This window comes from Hoplias malabaricus, chromosome 5 (genome assembly GCF_029633855.1).
Source record: "Hoplias malabaricus isolate fHopMal1 chromosome 5, fHopMal1.hap1, whole genome shotgun sequence".
In the NCBI taxonomy this organism is placed as follows: domain Eukaryota; kingdom Metazoa; phylum Chordata; class Actinopteri; order Characiformes; family Erythrinidae; genus Hoplias; species Hoplias malabaricus.
Window position 1 is genome coordinate 6,425,516 of NC_089804.1, and position 18,089 is coordinate 6,443,604.

The 18,089-nt window shown below is 42.2% G+C and overlaps 1 protein-coding gene across 1 annotated transcript; it reads left to right on the forward strand.

Moving 5' to 3' along the window:
- Positions 1-1,840: 1,840 nt before the first annotated feature.
- Positions 1,841-16,164, forward strand: pou6f1 (POU class 6 homeobox 1). Its single transcript, XM_066672543.1, has 11 exons — positions 1,841-2,157; positions 4,567-4,696; positions 5,613-5,796; positions 6,112-6,221; positions 7,312-7,537; positions 8,133-8,371; positions 10,485-10,613; positions 11,597-11,845; positions 13,748-13,883; positions 14,481-14,649; positions 15,176-16,164. Exons 2-11 carry the CDS (start codon positions 4,643-4,645, stop codon positions 15,519-15,521), a joined length of 1,842 nt encoding a protein of 613 aa, XP_066528640.1. The 5' UTR covers positions 1,841-2,157; positions 4,567-4,642; the 3' UTR covers positions 15,522-16,164.
- The last annotated feature ends 1,925 nt before the right edge of the window (positions 16,165-18,089 follow it).

The window sequence follows — 18,089 nt, forward strand, 5'->3', positions numbered from 1 at the left end:
TCATTGTTCAGCGTTGAACAAGAAAACAAGCAAGATTTCAATTTCGATTCAGTGTTAAATTTTGCATTTTGTTATTTTCTAACAATGTAAGGTCTATGCCCTTTAAACAGTGGCTAGTGGCTGATGTGATGCTAATTACAAATTCGTATGTATTCAGCAATCCCAGTTCGCCTTTGAGCTCCATGGCAATATGCTGCTAATGCATGCAAATGTGTGTGGGGTTCTTTTTAGCCAGCTGGCTCTGCAACAGAGGAGCACATTAGTGTAAGATTTACTACACGTATTTTATTACAATGGAAACACATTTGTGTATTACTTGTAACCAACTGTGTAGTTTTTTGATGATGAACTGTGATGGACTCTGCATCTTAAACTTACTCTTCAATGATAGAGTGCACTATGTTGGGGTTCCGCCATTTTGTATTAGTGTCAGAAAACATAGTGGACAATGTTCAGCACATTAAAACAATCCCACAATGCACTGCAAAAGGTAGGGTATGACCCACGTACACAAGGTGCACTGCGCTGTTTTGTAAAAACCCACGTCTGAAATCGTTCACTATCCTCCTGAATTCAGTTCCCTAAAATAGTGCACTGATTCACTAGTGATCAGTGAATACAGAGCCATTTCCGACACAGGGCAGAGGCCAAAACCAAAAACAAATAATGGTTCATTAATTGTAATCAAGGTAAAATATTCAGTTAATCAAGATATTGATTTGTCGCCCAGCAATGCCCTGTAGTAAAATTTTGTAGTAGCAATTTGCTTACTGAGGTCGGCACAGTGGTGCAGCAGGTAGTGTCTCTGTCACAGCTCCAGGGACACTACCAGCTGCACCACTGGAGGTTGTGGGTTCACGTCCCACTCCAGGTGACTGTCTGTGAGAAATGTGGTGTGTTCTCCTTGTGTCTGTGTGGGTTTCCTCTGGGTGACTGTCTGTGAGGAGTGTGTTGTGTTCTCCTTGTGTCTGCGTGGGTTTCCTCCGGGTGACTGTCTGTGAGGAGTGTGGTGTGTTCTCCCTGTGTCTGTGTGGGTTTCCTCTGGGTGACTGTCTGTGAGGAGTGTGGTTTGTTCTCCCTGTGTCTCCGTGGGTTTCCTCCAGGCGACTGTCTGTGAGGAGTGGGGTGTGTTCTCCCTGTTTCTGCGTGGGTTTCCTCCAGGCGACTGTCTGTGAGGAGTGTGGTGTGTTCTCCCTGTGTCTGCGTGGGTTTCCTCCGGGTGACTGTCTGTGAGGAGTGTGGTGTGTTCTCCCTGTGTCTGCGTGGGTTTCCTCCGGGTGACTGTCTGTGAGGAGTGTGTTGTGTTCTCCCTGTGTCTGCGTGGGTTTCCTCTGGGTGACTGTCTGTGAGGAGTGTGGTGTGTTCTCCCTGTGTCTGCGTGGGTTTCCTCTGGGTGACTGTCTGTGAGGAGTGTGTTGTGTTCTCCCTGTGTCTGCGTGGGTTTCCTCTGGGTGACTGTCTGTGAGGAGTGTGGTGTGTTCTCCCTGTGTCTGCGTGGGTTTCCTCTGGGTGACTGTCTGTGAGGAGTGTGTTGTGTTCTCCCTGTGTAACCTAAGGGTTACAGATAATGAATGAATGAAAACAAAGTATGCAGAGTAACTTTGAGAGTGGAGCTGATAAATCGGACAAAAAGTGTACAAAAAGGTCATGTAATAAAACCGAATTAGTCCCTAACTTCCTTATGTTTTTTCCTGACCTACCCAACCTTCACTCACCGCTCCACACCTCGGAGGGTCTCCGTGTGGAAACGGGGGGCACTGTGTCTTTAAGGCAGCCATAGCTCTGGCTGTGTTTGAGCCAGCGACATGTTTTCAATGCGAGACTCGGCCTGCATAAATTATGTTCATGACGTAGTGCAAAAGAGCCAAATTCCGCTAATTTTGGGGCACTTTTCTGCAGATAACCCTTCCTCCTGTCCCCTCAGGTGCAGCAGGCCCACCCGCGCGGCCGCTGAGGAGGACAGGCGTCATTAAATATTCAGTTAAGGAGGTTCAGGACGCGGCCGAGCTCCTTATCAATGCAAATGGTTCTTTTGTGCGCGGCCACAGCGGCCGTCTGGAAGCTGTGAGATGAATTTTTAATTATGTGTGTCTGACACAAACTGTGGCAAAGCTCGGAGAAGCAGGAGAAACGGAGGAATAAAGGCGAAATTCACGGGTAAGTTGTGGAAAGAAGCGCGCCGGAGGATGCCGCTAGCTTTGACTGGACCGCGGAGGCGATAGGAAATGAGTTTTTTCGGTTAATATGCAATGGTCTTAATTAGCATAATTTATATATTTATGATAAAGAGAGAGGGAACACAGAAAACGCGGTCCCGAGGCAGGGCACGGGGAGAGTAAGAACAGAGGGAGGTTATTATTAGAGACGTGTGGTGGGTTTGGTCCCTGAAACGAGCGATAATGTTGTTTAGAGGTATATTTACACTGAGAGAAGGCTGCGGTGGGGGCAGGGGTTGGGGGCTGGAGCACCTGCTCAAGTTTTGACAGATGAAGAAGAACCGTGTCTTTGAACCGTGTGTCCTCCGTGACATTCACCTGCGAGAGAGAGAGAGAGAGGAGATGTGTGTGTGTGTGTTTGACGGTGGTCTTTTGGTGCGACCACGACCCGAACCCAAAACTGAAGGCCGCTTTCTATGGAAACGCTGTTCCGCAGTGCTTGCATAATGCCCTATTGTTTTTAAGCTACCAGCCCAACATATATTAAAATGGAGGTAGCCAAAAATCCTCACATTTACCCACACCTCCCTCCCTCCCTCCCTCCTTCCCTCTTTCCTTCCTTCCCGCCTTGAACAACAACAATAACAGGGTAGCAACACTTACATACAAACAGCTTTTGGTAGATTTCTACTTTAAAGCAACAGTAGATAATAGTTTTACCTTAAAACTACAGCTTCCAAATCAGTGTGATGCTCTAACTGAGCGGTAACAGGCAGAATAGAGCCTCCGTTGTTGCTACTCTAGACTCAGCACTGCAGAAACTGCACTGTGTAGCATTTAGAGGAGGGTAGGGAACCACCCCAAACTTCCCTCTTGATTTTAGGACAGTGTGGTAAATGTGAATCACACTCCTCAACTGCAACTGGAGCAAAAATACCAAATCTTACCTAGTGTTTCTTTAAAATGTGCTCCTTAAATAAATCAGAACCGTTTTTAAGCCCTGTTCGTGTGGGATTAGTGTTACGTGGAGAGGTGGGGTAATGTCAGTTTAACAAAGGACACCAGTAATATTTACGGTGACTTCTAACTGGATCGTGGTGTAAATAACAGAGATAGGAGTTGCTAATTGTTTTACATACTGCCCTCACACAGCGTGGATCAGACACGGCAGTGTTACTGGAGTTTTTAGAATGTAACTACAGTTCTGAGATCAGCCCTCACTCCGATATTATCCACCATTAATGACCTTATTGTCTAGTCATTGGCCAAAATGTATTTATGAAGCCCTGGTGTCTGTAAATAGGTAAAAAAAAACTGCTCCACTGGTGCAGATGGAACAGACTCTAAATCTGGGAGAGCGCTAACTGCATGAAAGTAAACAAAGAGCGAAAGAGCAACAGACTTAAATATCACGAGTAACAAATCAGTTTCTGTGGTAGTTCAAACCGTGAATAAAAACTCAGATGAACTTCCAGCCATGTACAAACAACAGTCGTTTTTTTACTCAAACCTACAGTCTGAGCTTCTGAACGTAAACAAACCAGAGAACAGCGTTTGCCCACAATCATAGAAATCAGAGAAACACAGTTTGATCACAACAGAAACTCATTTGTTACTCGAGTTGTGTAGTTTTGTAGCACTTTTGGTCTGTGTTTACTTCGATGCAGCACATCCACAGGTAAATCTAACCCCGTTTGAAAAGGGCTTTAATATCTAAACCTTACCCAGTGTGGACTTGATACATCACTGGGTGCAAGTCAGGAACACACCCCAGACAGGGCAGCAATCTGTCACAGAATCCCACACTCACCCAGTCAGTCACACTCACGTTGGTGTGCGGAGGAAACCCACACAGACACTGGGAGAAATCCCAGGCACCAAAATCCTCAGACAGTGACCCAGGGAGGACCCTGGAACTGAGTGGCTGTGACCAAACCTGTAGCGCCACCATGCCTCCGGAGATCACAGTTTTCCTGATTTATTTAAAATATGTTTGAGACTCAATTCCCTATGCCTCCAAAAGTGCATCAATGCGTGTTCGGGTTCACTTTGTTTAAAGGAATACTGTGTAATATTTTTACGTTAAAATTGCATCTTCAAAATCATTGTGATGTTTCACTGAGCCTTTCTCATTGCTACAATGGGCTCAACACTGCAGAATCTGCACTGTGCAAATTTTGGAAGAGGGTAGGAAACAGCACCCCTTTCCCACTGATTTCAGGACAGTGCTGTAAAATTGAACTACACTAGGCAGAGCCCTTAGGAGCATCAAACCCAGATCTCACCTTTCAGTGTTCTCTCAGTGTTCCTTTAAGCCTTTTTGCATGGTGTACATGTTGTAACTCTTTGGCCCTGAACATCAGTCATAGTGGTTCAGCACATGTGATACTCTTCTACTCTTTCTCCTCAGGTGGTCCCTCAAGCAGGGTGTACTTTCTCCATCACCATGGCAATCCTGTGACCCCCATAGGAAACCAAAACGAAAGATGGACTCGGAAGATCTCCCTGCAAATGACGCTCCACTCACTGTCAATGAGCAGGTTTGCTTTTTGGGGTTTTAGAGAAGGCAATGTTTAAGCTGGATCTGTGTGGGCACTCCTGGCACTTTTTTGTAGATTCATTGTGCCCTAAACTGCTTGGCTTTCCCTTTTCCTTCCTACAGTTTGATATTACATGCTCAAGATCATCAGGTATACATTCATCGTCCTTCTCCAAAGTGCCCTGATGGACCCTGCTAATTTTGTGTTTGTTCCTCGGCACTTCCTTTACGTCTGCCATGTTTATACTCTCATTAGCTTATTAGTAAATAGGTCATTTTGTTCTAATTGCAAACACTGCAATAGAGACTGATTTTTCCCAATATGAAGTGCATTGCAATAGATGCTTTTGGGTGAAAAAGTTTAAAAACATCCTCCTCCTAATGTCTTCAACACAGTTCTTAATGATCCATTTCATTCATTCAGTCATTATCTGTAACCCTTATCCAATTCAGGGTCGCGGTGGGTCCAGAGCCTACCTGGAATCATTGGGCGCAAGGCGGGAACACACCCTGGAGGGGGCGCCAGTGCTTCACAGGGCAACACACACACTCACACATTCACTCACACATAATGATCCATCAAAACTAATTGGAAGATACAGGAATATCATTGGCATAACAATGAACACTAACACTGTGCTTCCTAAACTGCAATCCCAATGTGTAAAGCATGTGTAAAGAGAACAGGAGAAGCCCCAGTACTGACCCCTGTGGAACTCCACAAGTGACATCAGCAGTGGAGGAGAAAAACAATCACTAATATTCACAGAAAATGTTCTATGTTCAAAATAACCACCCCTCATAACCCTACCCACTCCTATAAACAATCAGTCAGAATATTCTGGCCAACTGTGTCCAACATAAGGAAGTGCAAACAGCCTAACTCTCAACAACTTCATGTGCTCACTCATCTCCAGGTTATTGTCATGTCTGGCCAAGAGACTATTCGAGTCCTGGAAGTAGAAGTGGACGCTGCAGTGCCCTCCTCGGGGACTGAAATCAAAGTGGAGCCAGGACGAGAGAGCAGGGGATGTCTAACTTTAGATCCAACAGAGGGGTGTGCTCAGGACAGTCCACCTGCTTCCAACACCACAGCCTCTGGTGAGAGAATAATAGCTAGATTCAGTACACAGTACACACTTATCTTTTTAGGGCTCCAATTTCAATGTGACATTTTTTTTTTCTGGAAAATAAACCTCAAGGGCTTTTTTTAAAAAATAATATTCCCAGCACCTCTTTTTTTCCTGTTTGAAACATGTCAGACTGCCGGCTCACAAGCTCTGTTAAATTTTCACACCTAGGTTCTAAATATGATTTTAAAACTGCACAGTTTCAACCTGGATTAGAATGAGGGCATCTACTCTGTTTTGATCAGTGTTTCCTTGCTCTGAGCCTCCTTTCTCTCTATTTCTGCAGTTTCTACAGAGACTACAGCTCCAGCGCTTCAGACTATTGCGGGCCCTATCAATGTGTCCCTGCCCCATCCACAGACGACCATGCCTATCGCCGTCCAGGCCTGTCCACAAGTGAGCTATGAATAACCCTTTACTGCGGGCCTTTTCTGCTTTTACGCCTGTACACTCTACTGACTGTAACTTAAAAGTTTGCAGGAGTATTAAGTAGTGTTAACCACTAACCTGCAACAAATCATATTTTTTATTATAAAATTATTTATAGTATTAAAAAAAATATTCTTAGTCCTTGATAAAAGCAGTTTATGTTCCATGTAGTGGGTCCTCCACATGGAATGGGCCATGTTTTAAAGAGTAAGTCCACCCCAGTAGTTTCAGCTGACTCCTTGCCTGGCTTTAAGTCCTATTTGGACAGATTAGTTTTCCTCTGAATGTGGGGTAAAGTAATTATTACTGGAGTATCCCTGTGGTTTTAATCCCGTCTGAATAGACCATTTCAGTCACTTTTTCCAAAGTGTGAGCTCCTGTTTCTGGAAAGATTCCTGAGCCTTTTACCTGCTGTAAAACGAGCAGTAAAAATAACCCCAAGTCATATTAATCCTGTCTGAATTGACATGTGCAGGAATATTCCGTTATATCCTGGGTAAAAGTTGTTTTTAAGAATGGAGGTATTTAGTGATGAAATATAAGGTTCAGTTACAAGGAAACCTCAGCTGCTGAATGATCCACCACACTCAAATCCACAAAGTGCCCTAAAGGGTCACTCAGTGGAGAGGGGAAGCTGTTTATAGGGTTTTGTGCACAATAACAGCTGGCATATGTGTTATGAGCGCATCTTGAATTTACCATTAACAGTGTATAATGTCAGTTATAATAACTGTGTGAAGGATTAGTAATGATTTTGCCATCTTGTCGCCCATGATCTATTTTGAAGGACAAGAAGACAAGGTCATCAAGGACTAATAGAGGGGGGGGGTTAATTTAATTTCATGTTTGTTTCCATTAAATAAAGTTATTTGACTTTATTTATACAGAGATGCCAAAAATACACATTGAATTATAGCCATTAGTACGTAGCCAGAAAGTAAAAATTTATGTGGACGTGTTAAAATCGTTCCTCTGTACTTGCCCAATATATGATGTGATGGTTGGTCTCTGAAGTTATGTGTTATATTTAAAATGATCTTAATATTTTCCTCTTAAGGTTCTGACCCAGGATGGCCTGGCTACATTGATGACTGGCATGATGGCCCAGCAGGGTTCCCTGGCCCAGCCCCTGTTAATTCCCATTAGTATGGCTAACACAGTGGCTGGTCAGGGCGGCCTGGCAGTACTGACCTTCCCTACGGCTACTGTGGCCACTCTGCCTGGCCTGGCTGCGGCCGGCCCAGCTGGAGGACTCCTCAAACTGCCTTTTGCTGGCCTGCAGGGTAAGACGTTGCAATACATGAGTGTATTGCCACACTATGATTGATGTATTAAGTTTACAGTTCACTAGTTTGACAGGGAAATGTGAACTTTATCACTGAATAAACAGTATTTTCGACATAGTGTACTATTTTCTTTGACCTACACTGTGCCCTATGTAGGGTGTAGAGAGACATTTGGGATTCAGCCTCAGCTTCTCTGTAGCGTGGAAACATCTCTCACTGATCCCTCACATTTTTCAAACAAGGAGAACTACTTTATTAACCTCTAGGCCAAACCAGTGAAATAATTTAAGGTTTACAGTTGTAATAATCATCTAAAAGGTCATCTGAGAAAGAAAAGAATGAGTCAAAGTATATGTGGCTTTTGTCTATAGTCTCTTACACACTGAAGCAACCCATGAATAAAGCCATATCTACTGGAAAATATGCACGTAGTAACTGGTGAATAAGGCCACGATGAACACTATAGCGTTGTATTAGTATGAAGATCATCAAAGATTACAGTAGTTTTTCCTTAAAGTGTCTTGCCCTCTAATTTGGCAGTGGACTGGTAGTTCTTTGCAGCGTCATGTGACCCTCTGTTCCCTCTCTCCAGCTGCCACTGTTCTAAACCCAGTGCAGTCTCAGCTTCAGACGTCTGCGCAAACGGTTCTTCAGCCACAGACGGCAGCGTTGCAGTCAGTGCAGGCAGCTGTGCAGCAGGCGGCGGCCACCCCCGTCAGCACTGCGCAGGTGTCTGCTGTTACCGCAGCTCCAGCTGTGCACAAGGTCTCTGAGCCCAGTGCCTCCGTCGCAACTCTCCAGACTGCAGGCCTCACCATCAACCCTGCTATTGTGAGTTTATTGTGAGAGTGTTTGTGTTTCTGGTATGATCTAATGCTGTTGAACCACATCTGTGCTAGGGGTCCATAGTTGGATTCTGATCTCAGGTTATATCCATATGTTCCTAGTTATCCATCTTACATGTAGCAATATAAGCTTTTAAGGCAAGGGTGTTATAACTCTACACAAAAAGCTGCAGGCAGTTGCAATAACTGACTCAGTTAGTCCTCCACTAGCTTCCAAACCCCCTGGTCTGAAACCTGCCACTGAACTTACTCCTCTTTCCTGTGATTATGGTGTGCAGTGGATGACAGTTGACAGATGGCAGATGTAGTGGAGTGAGAGAGAGCGTTACAATTCAATATATTCAGCAGTATTTGTCAGTTTTCACATAGAATTATATACAGTGTTATACAAACATAGCACCAAAAGTAAAAAAAATTGGGTTTGGTAGATTATTTATTTGTTGCAAATATGCCTGTTAATTTCCCTTTTAAATGGTCCCACATTTATAAGGAACATGCATTTGTGGGATGAGCAGCAGAGCTGAGTATGTGGGTTGCGCCCATGAAAAATTGGCCAAATCCTCTCTGCCAATGTCATGTAAAAGGGAAATTACCAGGCTTTCCAATGGTATAAGATTTATTAAGTTGTATAAGTATAAATAACAAATACTCTAAATAAAATATACTTTCTCATTCATTCATTATCTCTAAGCGCTTATCCAGTTCAGGGTCGTAGTGGGTCCAGAGCCTACCTGGAATCATTGGGCGCAAGGCAGGAATACACCCTGGAGGGGGCGCCAGTCCTTCACAGAGCAGCACACACACACACACACACACACACACACACACACACACATTCAGTCACACACTCACACCTACGGACACTTTTGAGTCGCCAATCCACCTACCAACGTGTGTTTTTTGGACTTTGGGAGGAAACTGGAGCACCCGGAGGAAACAGACACAGGGAGAACACACCACACTCCTCACAGACAGTCACCCGGAGGAAACCCACGCAGACACAGAGAGAACACACCACACTCCTCACAGACAGTCACCCGGAGGAAACACACGCAGACACAGGGAGAACACACCACACTCCTTACAGACAGTCACCCGGAGGAAACCCACGCAGACACAGGGAGAACACACCACACTCCTCACAGACAGTCACCCGGAGGAAACCCACGCAGACACAGAGAGAACACACCACACTACTCACAGACAGTCACATGGAAGAAACCCACGCAGACACAGAGAGAACACACCACACTCCTCACAGACAGTCACCCGGAGGAAACCCACACAGACACAGGGAGAACACACCACACTCCTCACAGACAGTCACCTGGGGGAAACCCACGCAGACACAGGGAGAACACACCACACCCTCACAGACAGTCACCCGGAGCGGGAATCGAACCCACAACCTCCAGGCCCCTGGAGCTGTGTGACCGCGACACTAACCTGCTGCACCATCGTGCTGCCCTACAAAACAATGCTTTTGATCAAATTTGCATATTAAAATTTAAAGATGGGACCTTATCTATATTCAGCAAAATTAGTCCAGTTTACTATTTTTATTGACCCCAGGACAGCGATGTCTGGAGCCCTCTCCTGCACATATGTGATTGTCCGAGTACAAACCATGCTAACTATGATTTTCCTGGAACTCTAAAACTGTACCGTAGTGGATAGAAAAGTTTCACCAGTCATAGGTCAAGGTGCCCCTATAGGTGAGCCCTGCTTTAGACCAATTCAGGATGGTGATTATGATTATTAATAATCAAGACTTTGTGGGATTAAAAATGATAAGAGTGGGAGAATTTTCATATTTGGATTTACAATTATACGTTGCACAAAAAATCTTTAAAATTTATTTGTACACCAATTTGGATTGTGTCCTGCTGCCATACCTTTTGTTGAGGCGATTTTGTTTTGGATGTTTATCTATTGTTAAACTATTGTTATTATTCATTATTATTATTATTATTATTATGTTATTATTCACTATGTGTTGTCCAGAATAAAAGACATTAATACCATGATGTTTATGTACATGTGTCTGTATGTAGGTAGGTACAAATGTAATCTTTTACTAATGTCTCTGACGTTCTCAGATCAGTGCTGCATCTCTGGGTGCCCAGCCACAGTTCATCAGCTCGCTCACTACAACTCCCATCATCACAAGTGCCATGTCCAATGTGCCAGGACTCACCAGCCAAATCATCACCAATGCACAGGGTCAGGTGAGAGAGCATGGATTACATTCAGCAATAACCACAGTTGCAGCTACGTTTACAACCGCAGCAACTGAACACAAATCTAAACCACACGGATATGTGAAGCAGTTTTAAAATGTTTTTTTTTCTCTATCAAGGTCAGCAGCTGCTAGTATAGCAAAGTCAAGAAAAAGAATCAGGAAACAACAGTAGGAATTCTGAACATTAATAATAATAGTATTCAGAGGTAATTAACTGATAGGGATCAGGAAACTAATCAAGTTTAATATAATTCTGGTTCAATCTCACCACACGGTCTTAGACTCCATTGGTGCTGGCACTAAGTGGACGACTCTTGGAGGGCATCACTGCTCGCTGAATGTCTGCAGATGTAGCTGTTGGGTCACTGCACATTTGTCGGACAATCCAACAGTTCTCTCCATGGTTCTTGTAGGTCTCCCAGATGTTTCATGTCCCTGGTGCGTGCCGTCTTTTATCCACTGCCACCAACAGGGTGCTATGGTAACATCCGTATGGCCGGTATGGCCCACAGTGCGTCCATAAGAACATCTGGTTTTCAGGAGCACTACAATGCAACCACTTTTAACCTCTTCCAACTACTCAAACAGCTTTCAAGCTCTTCTCCAAGGCATACTTCACTCGCAAAGGATGCTACCAACACTACAGCATGAGTCTGAATGACCTTATGTAGTCAGTGAGGTAGAGCGCTAAGGCCCGTCCTTGCTTATGTTACATACGCAGGTGAGCCTTGAGTAATTTGTATGTCTCACAATATCAAAATACAGGAACATACAGATTTAATAGATTCAGGTGAGAGAGGTGAATGTGTGTGTTAAGAGTTGAGCAGCATAAAAAATGAACTGATATATACAGTGTGTGTTATTGTGTGACATGTACAATTGTGCAAAAGGTGCATTGAAAAGATGAAGATGCATTAAAAAAAAAATCAGCATGTGAATAAATGTATGTATTATGTTGCCTTTCTGCAGGTGATCGGTACTTTGCCTCTGCTGGTAAACCCTGCGTCTTTGGCTGGAGCAGCTGCAGCATCTGCTTTACCCGGGCAGGGTCTGCAGGTGCAAACCGTGTCCCCTCAGCTGCTACTGAACTCACAGGGTCAGATCATAGCCACCATTGGGAACAGCCAGGCTGCTGCTGCTGCTGCCGCCACTACCCCCACCAGCTCCACTGTCCTGCCTAAAGTCACAGGCCCTCTGTCACTCAAGACCACCACACAGGTGGGACATGAAGCATGAGTCAGTATGTCAGTTTAAGGGGGGATGAACTATTAATGAATGAGTATCAGTCAGTATTGATACTAGGGCTGCAACATATAATCGATTATTTCATTATCAATGAGTTGGTCTTGTTTATTTTAGGTTAACACGGATTAATTTTCAATCTGGGGGTGCCCAGCTGTTCTGATTTGAGTAGCAAATAATAGTAAGTAGTCCGAACGTTGGGCGTATTCAACTTATTTTAAAGAAGGATTGTTTATATTTATACATTAACTTATCTCCTCTGTAAAAAATTAAATTAAATAGAAAATGTGGAGAATAAAAATGTAATTGTGAGTTTAATGTCACAATTATATTGAGATTAAAGTCATAAATATTTGATTTTAGTCAATTATTTTGTGATTTAATTCTGAATTATTTAGACATTAAAATTAGTTATTTTGAGATATAAGTTGTGATATTTTGAGAATGTAAAAAGTTATTGTGAATTACCCAATGGCATCTACATTGCTTTTTATAGTACCATGTGTATGAGGGCACAGGGAGAAACCTATGATGCCGTTTAAGAGCCACTGCCACAAGTTTTTATTGATTTATGAAAAAAATCTATGTTTTTTGGAGAAAAGTCAGAATATTTAGAGGAACACTATTTTGAATTTTGAGAATGAAGTCTAAAGAGACAAAGAGTCTAAAGTTTCTTGCACAAGCTTCTTAATACACCAAGCCTCTTAATACATGCAGCCAAATAGTCCGACTTTATTCTCCAAATAGTCCGACTTTATTCTCCAAATAGTCCGACTTTATTCTCCAAATAGTTCGACTTTATTCTCCAAATGGTCCGACTTTATTCTCCAAATGGTCCGACTTTATTCTCCAAATGGTCCGACTTTATTCTCCAAATATTCAGACTTTATTCTCCAAATATTCAGACTTTATTCTCCAAACATTCAGAATATATTCTCCAAACATTCAAACTTTATTCTCCAAACGGTCCGACTTTATTCTCCAAACGGTCCGACTTTATTCTCCAAACGGTCCGACTTTATTCTCCAAATGTTTCAAGTTTATTCTCCAAATAGTCCGAGTTTATTCCCCAAATAGTCCGAGTTTATTCCCCAAATGTTCCGACTTTATTCCCCAAATGTTCCGACTTTATTCTCCAAATAGTTCGACTTTATTCTCCAAATAGTTCGACTTTATTCTCCAAATAGTCCGACTTTATTCTCCAAATAGTCCGACTTTATTCTCCAAATGTTCCGACTTTATTCTCCAAATGTTCCGACTTTATTCTCCAAATGTTCCGACTTTATTCCCCAAATGTTCCGACTTTATTCCCCAAATAGTCAGACTTTATTCTCCAAATAGTCCGACTTTATTCTCAAAATTTGTTTTTCTCTTCACTGTAGTGGCCCTACAACATTATTATAAACCTGCTTCTCACGCAAAGGCACAAACATTGAATATCCATCAGGAAATCCAAAGTATGGATTCTAAAACATAAAGACACAAAGACATTGTTATAAAGGTAATGATGTGTAGAAATGTCAATAAAAATAGAGCAAATTCACATTTCCAATGATGCGTAATTATTATGACTTTATTCTCAAAATATTTATAATTTTAATTTGAAATAAGGGCAAACATATTGAAATACTACGAAATTAATTATTGAAATCTTGTAGGTTTTTTTGTGTGTATTGTTATTTTTTATGGTTCATTACATTTCATTAAAATGCTGCAGTGTGTGTGTGTGTTTTCAATTATATCATCTTATCGAGTGATCAAAAAGTAAATTAAAAAACAGTTTATAAATAGAATAATTTTTTGTAGCCCTTAATACTAACCTTAAATTGTTATAATAGTAGTAATGACAGTATTGTTCTGTTCTGAATCTGAATGCAGGGTCCCATCGTGACAGTGGCCCAGTCTCCAGTGGTGATCGCACCGCAGCCTTCAGCAGGGAAGTTGGCCTCTTCTCTCTCCTCAGCTGTTCCTATTGCTTGTGCAGAAATGCCCACCGTTGGCCAACTTGTCAACAGTAGGTTTACACTCAATATCTTTCTAATTGCATCCTCATGCAGTTTAAAGTCTCTCTGTCTTTAACTTGCGATTAATCATGAATAATCACAGAATACCTGTGAGATTAACACAAGGACACTAAAATGAATATTTTATTCATGAACTGTAAAGATTACAAAATTCTTTATTACGACAAATAATATTGTTAATGGAAGGTGTGTCAAAACACATCCCAACGCATTTATAACTGGACCTGGTTTTGTTTATGCCTAGGACTGCACTGTATTTTTGTTAAACATAATATTGAATTTAAATATGTATATAAGCCTTTTTCGCGCTTTAATCATGCATCGATATTGATTCTCACATCCTACGTTATATTCCGTGGATGTTGTCGTCATCAAATGTACAAGGTCTGGATCAAAAATAATTTGGACCATACATGACACATTAAGGGCTGACCAGTATGACATCATACACTACATACCACTGAGAGATTATGTAGCAATATATTCATAATATAATCCAAATATAGTATTATGACAATTGGGATAACTTGTGCATCCATAGTTAGGTGACGGGTCATTTATGGGATTTTCTGTTGTTTTCTGCGCAGAGACACAGTCCGGAGTGTCTGAAGAAGAGGGCATTAACCTGGAAGAGATCAGAGAGTTTGCCAAGAATTTTAAGATCCGACGGCTCTCTCTGGGTCTGACCCAAACACAAGTGGGCCAGGCTCTCACAGCCACCGAAGGACCAGCCTACAGCCAGTCTGCTATCTGCAGGTTAGTCTCCCTCTCCTTACCTTCCTTAGCCTTTCACACCAGCTGTGTGCATTCACAAAGCAAATGGTTAAAAGCAAAGACAGGCTTTGGGTCTATATCTAAACCCTGTACCCTAACGGCATGAGGATCTGCTCTGTATCTCCATAACTCTGTCCACGTTTCGGACGTAGATGCCCTCCTGTTCTGTGGTGGAAAAGAGACAACCCCTGCTTACATTCTGGGGCCTTTGTCTGGGGGGCATCAGCTGGAGGAGAGTAGTTTTATTTTATTGTAACCCCTTTCACCACGACACTGAAATGGATAAGCGGAAAAGATGATGATGATGATGATGTAGCCTCTGCTGGTGTTAGGCTTGGGATTCCCACACTTTTTTTTGACCTGAGATGTGCTTGAAATAAGAGTTTATTCTTGATTATTGCAGGACTAAATTAAAGCTTAAATAAAATAAAATAAAATAAAGTTCCTCTTTGCTGCCGTAAATGTTAGTACGAGATTTTCATTTTACCTTTGCCTTTTAACCCTCCAGATTCGAGAAGCTTGATATCACCCCCAAGAGTGCGCAGAAGCTGAAACCTGTGTTGGAGCGCTGGCTGGCTGAAGCGGAGCTGTGGAATCAGAAGGGTCAGCAAAACCTGATGGAGTTCGTGGGCGGGGAGCCATCCAAGAAGCGCAAACGTCGCACCAGCTTCACTCCGCAGGCCATCGAGGTGTTGAACACCTACTTTGAGAAGAATGCTCTTCCAACTGGTCAGGAGATCACCGAAATCGCCAAGGAGCTGAATTACGATAGGGAGGTGGTACGGGTTTGGTTCTGCAACCGCAGACAGACTCTGAAAAACACGAGCAAGATCAACGTGTTCCAGGTGCAGTAAGGACTTTGGGTTGTAGCGTGTGCAATACAAGACCAGGCGAAAAGCGAGACGTTAGCTGTTCCTTTTTTTTGAAGTGTAACTTTTTTTGAAGAAGATTGGTGCTTTCGGTGAGTGTTTAAGGTGGCGTTTATATTTGATGGACCTGACAGTGGCATTGCATGAATGCTCTGATGTCAGAACATGTCCCTCAGTTTCCTGTAATAATTATTATAATTTTTTTTATTAAATACCCTGCATGTGGTACGGACATTTCGCACTGACAACAGCTGAGTAACCGTTTTGACTGTAAATTCTAAACCTCCATTATTCATAGACTGTATGTGGCAGTTCTGAAGCACCAGCTAGTCGGGATTTAATCGATGGACTGGTGTGGTATCTGCAACACCTCCTGTAATACATTTTTACCTTTTGATATTATTCCTCACATATTTGCTTGTGCAATATAATTTACAGCTGAAGACTGAGATTGGCTACACTTCCAGATATAAGACTTTTGGTAGTGTAACATTTAACATATGTATTTTATGTTTTCTCAGCTTTATGGCAGCTCTCACAATCCTCTTGTATGCTTCGAAATTCTGCCTGTCTTTGTATTTTACAGTGTGTGAGAGAGAGAGAGAGAGAGAGAGAGAGAGAGAGAGAGAGAGAGAGAGAGAGAGAGAGAGAGAGAGAGAGAGAGAGAGAGAGAGAGAGAGAGAGAGAGAGAGAGAGAGAGAGAGAGAGAGAGAGAGAGAGAGAGAGAGAGAGAGAGAGAGAGAGAGAGAGAGAGAGAGCGAGCAATGTTTGGTATCGGACAATCATAGTACTTTGGATCAGAAAGGTTGCCCTTGGTTTTAGTGGCGACTCCACTGTATTCTGATTGGGCGGTTCTGTTTCCCCTTATAAAGCTGGATAGTTCTATATGGTTAAGATGGCGATGCAGACCATGTCTATAGTTTTAAATAGAGATTTAAGAAGTCTTACAAATATTTAAAACTGCAGTGACTAACGTGAAATCACATTTCTATGGAGTACTGTTACTTTTAACGACATTTATGCCAAAATAGTAGCGTAGGTAAATCTCTGTGTTACATAAATGCTCTTATAATGTGAAATTCTGCCTCAGATAAAGACATGCTATAAAGTAAATGGGAGGGGATACGACAGAGCTACTTTTTCCAGTGTTCCCCATGTAGAGCGCTGCTGCTGGCTGAAGAACTGTTAGCTGAGCTTTCAGTTATATATGATTAAAGTAACAGTACGTAGTTTAGTATTTGGCTGAAATTCTACTTCAAACCCAGATTCTGCCTTCTCCTTATAAGCATTCTTTTTTTTTTTCTTTTTTTGATTGGATTGTAAGGGATAAATTACTTTATAAAGTACTGTTCAATTTCTTAAGCCTTACTCACTTTACCCTTAATATGTTTGTGTGCAGCATATATTAGGTAGTCTACTATCCAGGCGTTTTTTGTGGCAATGCAACAATGAGTCGAGTTGAGATTGTGACTGTATGACAGAACACATCTGACTGATGTGTGTGATATAATGTGTTCTTGTTTCGTTTGTGGGTGTTTTGACAAAAATCAATGCCATTATGAATCTCCTGTTTTTTATAATGGATTGTTTTCTGCATCTTTTGTAATGACGGGAAGAAGGAGCTGGAGCCTAGCATTTCATAGAGTTCTGCAAGAAGAGCAAGAACTTTTCACAACTTGTTTTTTTTTTTATATATAAAATTTTACTCCATTGTATGGAACAATAATCAAATTAATCCGGTCCTGGTTTTGATTTGTGTTTATTAAACGCTAAACAAACGGAGTGTTCATTATTTGTCATTGTTCGTGTTTTTCATTGACTATTTGAATAAAACTAAACTGACCCGAAGAACCCAAATCAACTACACGGAGCTAGTGGACTGATCTTTTGTGTAATTTTTAATACTTGCCGTTCTCTCAATAAAGTGTCATTTTCATCAGATTTGGGTGCTGTGTTCTTTACAGGGCAGTGTCACTCAAGACCGAGGCCTTACTGCAGCAAAGGAGCATCAGCTTAAAGGAGCAATCTGTAATTCTGACAGCAAGCGTGTGTCACAACGTGGGAAATGCAATACAGATTCAAGAGTAGAGAGAGCTATCTGCCCCCTCCCCCTCCTCCTCGGACTCAAAGCTCTCTTATGTTGCCAGGTTTGAGAAAACAGACCCTTTATGAACCAGTGCAAGACGTGTTTAAGAACTTTGGAGTTTCATATCTACAAAGAACATGCCAGAATCAAACTATTTACACAACAAATGATGTGTAATGGAGGGCTGTCTCCTCAGTTCTGTCTCTGGGAGCTGAGGGGTTGCGCAGGGAGAGCCATGTCTCCAGTTGCTCCATCTCTGGGAGCAGTGTTTCCTGCTCACAGTCAGTTGCGCTATTCTAATGAGTTGTGCTAACATTGATTATCTTCTAGGGGTAATAGCTAAGATTTGTACAGAAAGTCAATATATTTGGTGCTAGTCTGTTTTTTTTTTAAATAGCTCACTGGAAACTGAATCTAGCTGATTTACAAGGTCAATACATCACGACTTAACAAGTAGATTGGGTGTT